The sequence below is a fragment of the Frankliniella occidentalis genome, unplaced genomic scaffold (genome assembly GCF_000697945.3).
Source record: "Frankliniella occidentalis isolate FOCC.00 unplaced genomic scaffold, Focc_3.1 Scaffold213, whole genome shotgun sequence".
NCBI lineage: Eukaryota > Metazoa > Arthropoda > Insecta > Thysanoptera > Thripidae > Frankliniella > Frankliniella occidentalis.
Genome location: NW_026267339.1, coordinates 68,614 through 71,041, shown reverse-complemented (window position 1 = coordinate 71,041; position 2,428 = coordinate 68,614). Strand labels below are relative to the sequence as shown.

General features: G+C 48.9%; 1 protein-coding gene across 2 annotated transcripts in view; it reads left to right on the top strand.

The window, feature by feature from the left end:
• Window positions 1-26: 26 nt before the first annotated feature.
• LOC113202888 (endocuticle structural glycoprotein SgAbd-8-like) overlaps window positions 27-2,428 on the top strand; it is a 7,491-nt gene continuing 5,089 nt past the window's right edge. Inside the window, exon 1 of one of the 2 annotated variants that reach the window (XM_052272610.1) lies at window positions 27-581. In XM_052272610.1, the coding sequence (XP_052128570.1) occupies window positions 66-581 (516 nt within the window). In that variant the 5' untranslated portion in view covers window positions 27-65. Of the gene's footprint in view, window positions 696-2,428 lie in introns of those variants that run through there. The other variant, XM_026417333.2, reaches the window with a different exon arrangement.

Genomic DNA, 2,428 nt, shown 5'->3' with positions numbered 1-2,428 from the left:
ACCGAAATCGGACGTCCGGCATCAGTCTCTCACTGACCAGCTCACAGCTCACAGCAACCACCACCATGAAGGTCCTCGTTGTTCTCGCCCTGGTCGCCGCGGCCTCCGCCGCCCCCCAGTTCCTCGCCAAGGAGGTGAAGAAGGTGGAGATGCTGCCCGGTGCGTCCTGGGAGCGCCACGAGGAGCACCTGCTCGCCGCCCCCGAGGCCCGCATGATGCTGGTCAAGGGCGCCTCCGCCGAGGGCCGCATGCTCAAGTCCAAGGCCATGACCAAGGAGGGCGGCGCTGAGATCGTCGACATGGCCTTCGACATGGACGAGCCCGGCCGCTACGTGTACCACTTCAAGACCAACAACGGCATCGCCATGATGGAGCAGGCCGCCCTGGAGAAGGACGCCGGCAAGGTGCAGGGCGCCTACGAGTGGACCAGCCCCGAGGGCCAGAACTACAAGGTGGAGTACGTCGCCGACGAGCTCGGCTACCACCCCGTGGCCGCTCACCTGCCCGTCGCCCCCGAGATCCCCGTGGCCATCCAGCGCTCCCTGGAGTGGAACGCCGCCCACCCCGAGGAGGACAAGGAGGCTGGCATGTACGCCGAAAAAATGATGTACTGATAATGCTGACGGTGGAACCTGCTGATTGCATTTGTAAACTGTGATCTCTAATTTAACTTAAAATAAACTAATTTACTGTAACTTTGAATTCAAAACATAGTTGGCGTAGATACCAGTCTTCTGGAACTAAATTATTGGCTTCCTACCCGGAAAAGTCATGTTTGGCGTGAACCAGTCCCGTCCTTAGCTTTACCTTCTAAACTAGAGGGCGAAATAAGCATAAGACAGGGGTAGAGAACGACGCATTCTGTCTTTGGAGTTTGGGTCGCGCATGGAATATTTCCGGACTTGAATATGCGACGGGGAAGTCGGGTAGGAGGGGAGGGGTGGCGGGCGAAGGGGAAGACGTTTTGTCGGATGCGTAAGGCGGGATGCACAGCTCTCCCTAAAAGTCCTCCTTCTCTCCCCCATTTAATAAACGCCAAGTACTGCAAGTTCTGCCGCCTCTCGTGTCGCCTGTTCTATAACCCTAGCACCCCAGTTTTAATTAAACCCCCCAAAAAGAAGAAAGCGTGCGGAGAGGCGCGATGCGACATTCGTATTAGTATTATTACACAGCGTCCAACTGCCGGGGCGTGACGCGGCCGTGTCTCACGGTCAGCCCTTCACTACACCTCTGCACTCAGAGCCCAGGTAGAAGTACAAGCAAACACACTGGAGTATACTAAAAATTATTCACTTCTATGTTCAATAGTTTGCACTTAAATTATATGGCTCTTACGCAGCAACCCCCACAAGCAGGTTGATCAAACCACAAGTGTCACACCAGCTGTTCATCGTTGGAACCTTATCAGGTAAATGACGAATTACCCTAATATCCTAGGTAATAAGAGTGTATAGCAACTAAAGACATCGAATTGTACTGCTCTCAGCAGCAACAGCTTGAAACCAAAGAACAGAACAAGAAAGCAATGCAAACCATGCTTCCACCAAGTAGGTACACGCCATTACTTTGGTTGCGACATCAACTCATTACTTAGGTTTGAACAACAATTGAGAATGAATGACTAAAAATTATCAAACTGTCAACCGAAAATTTAGGATTGTTCTTGTTTAACAAAACAACTGAGGTAACTCAATGCCACTGATTGTATCCAAATAGTGTGAAAACACATTTTCTTAATATGAAAAACACGAATCAAAATAACTGATGGTGATGGGAAGTAATTTTAGTCGATTGAATTGTTAAGAAGAGAGTACTTAGGAGCAAGGTCTTACCGATATGGTGATCAGATAAGATGGAGGTTCGTCGATGGTTTCTAGGAGATTTCCTACTGTTGATCCTGACCAACGACAACAATCACTTCACCGCATTATCACAGAAAAACGTCTTATAGCCCAGCGTTTTACGTAAACGTCTTAACAACTCAAATCAACACACTGAGGCGGCTGGATTACGAAGGATTTTCCGGTTTAAACGAATCGAGAGAGAACGAATTTTTCAAAAAAAAGAAAATTCTAATGACATCAGTCTTGTGTTCGCGATCGCGGCCGCCATGACACCAACACTAGAACAGCTGGGAGCTGGGAAGCCAGATCAATGGTGCCAACTCTTAATCTAGAAAAGCAGACCACATTACTACATTTGTATCTTCACATGATGAGACTGTTATAAATACCGAGTTGATTTCCTCGAAATTAAACGCCCTGGAAAAGGGTTACAAGCTGGTTGTGAAAAAATCCTGAAATAATATGTTTTGGGTGATCTTTTTGCTTCACAAACACTGACCTACTTCCTGATCTCTCGTTCAGCCCCGATTCGCACACTGCCCTCGATCCAAACACACTGTGTACACCTCGGAGGGGGTGCGAGG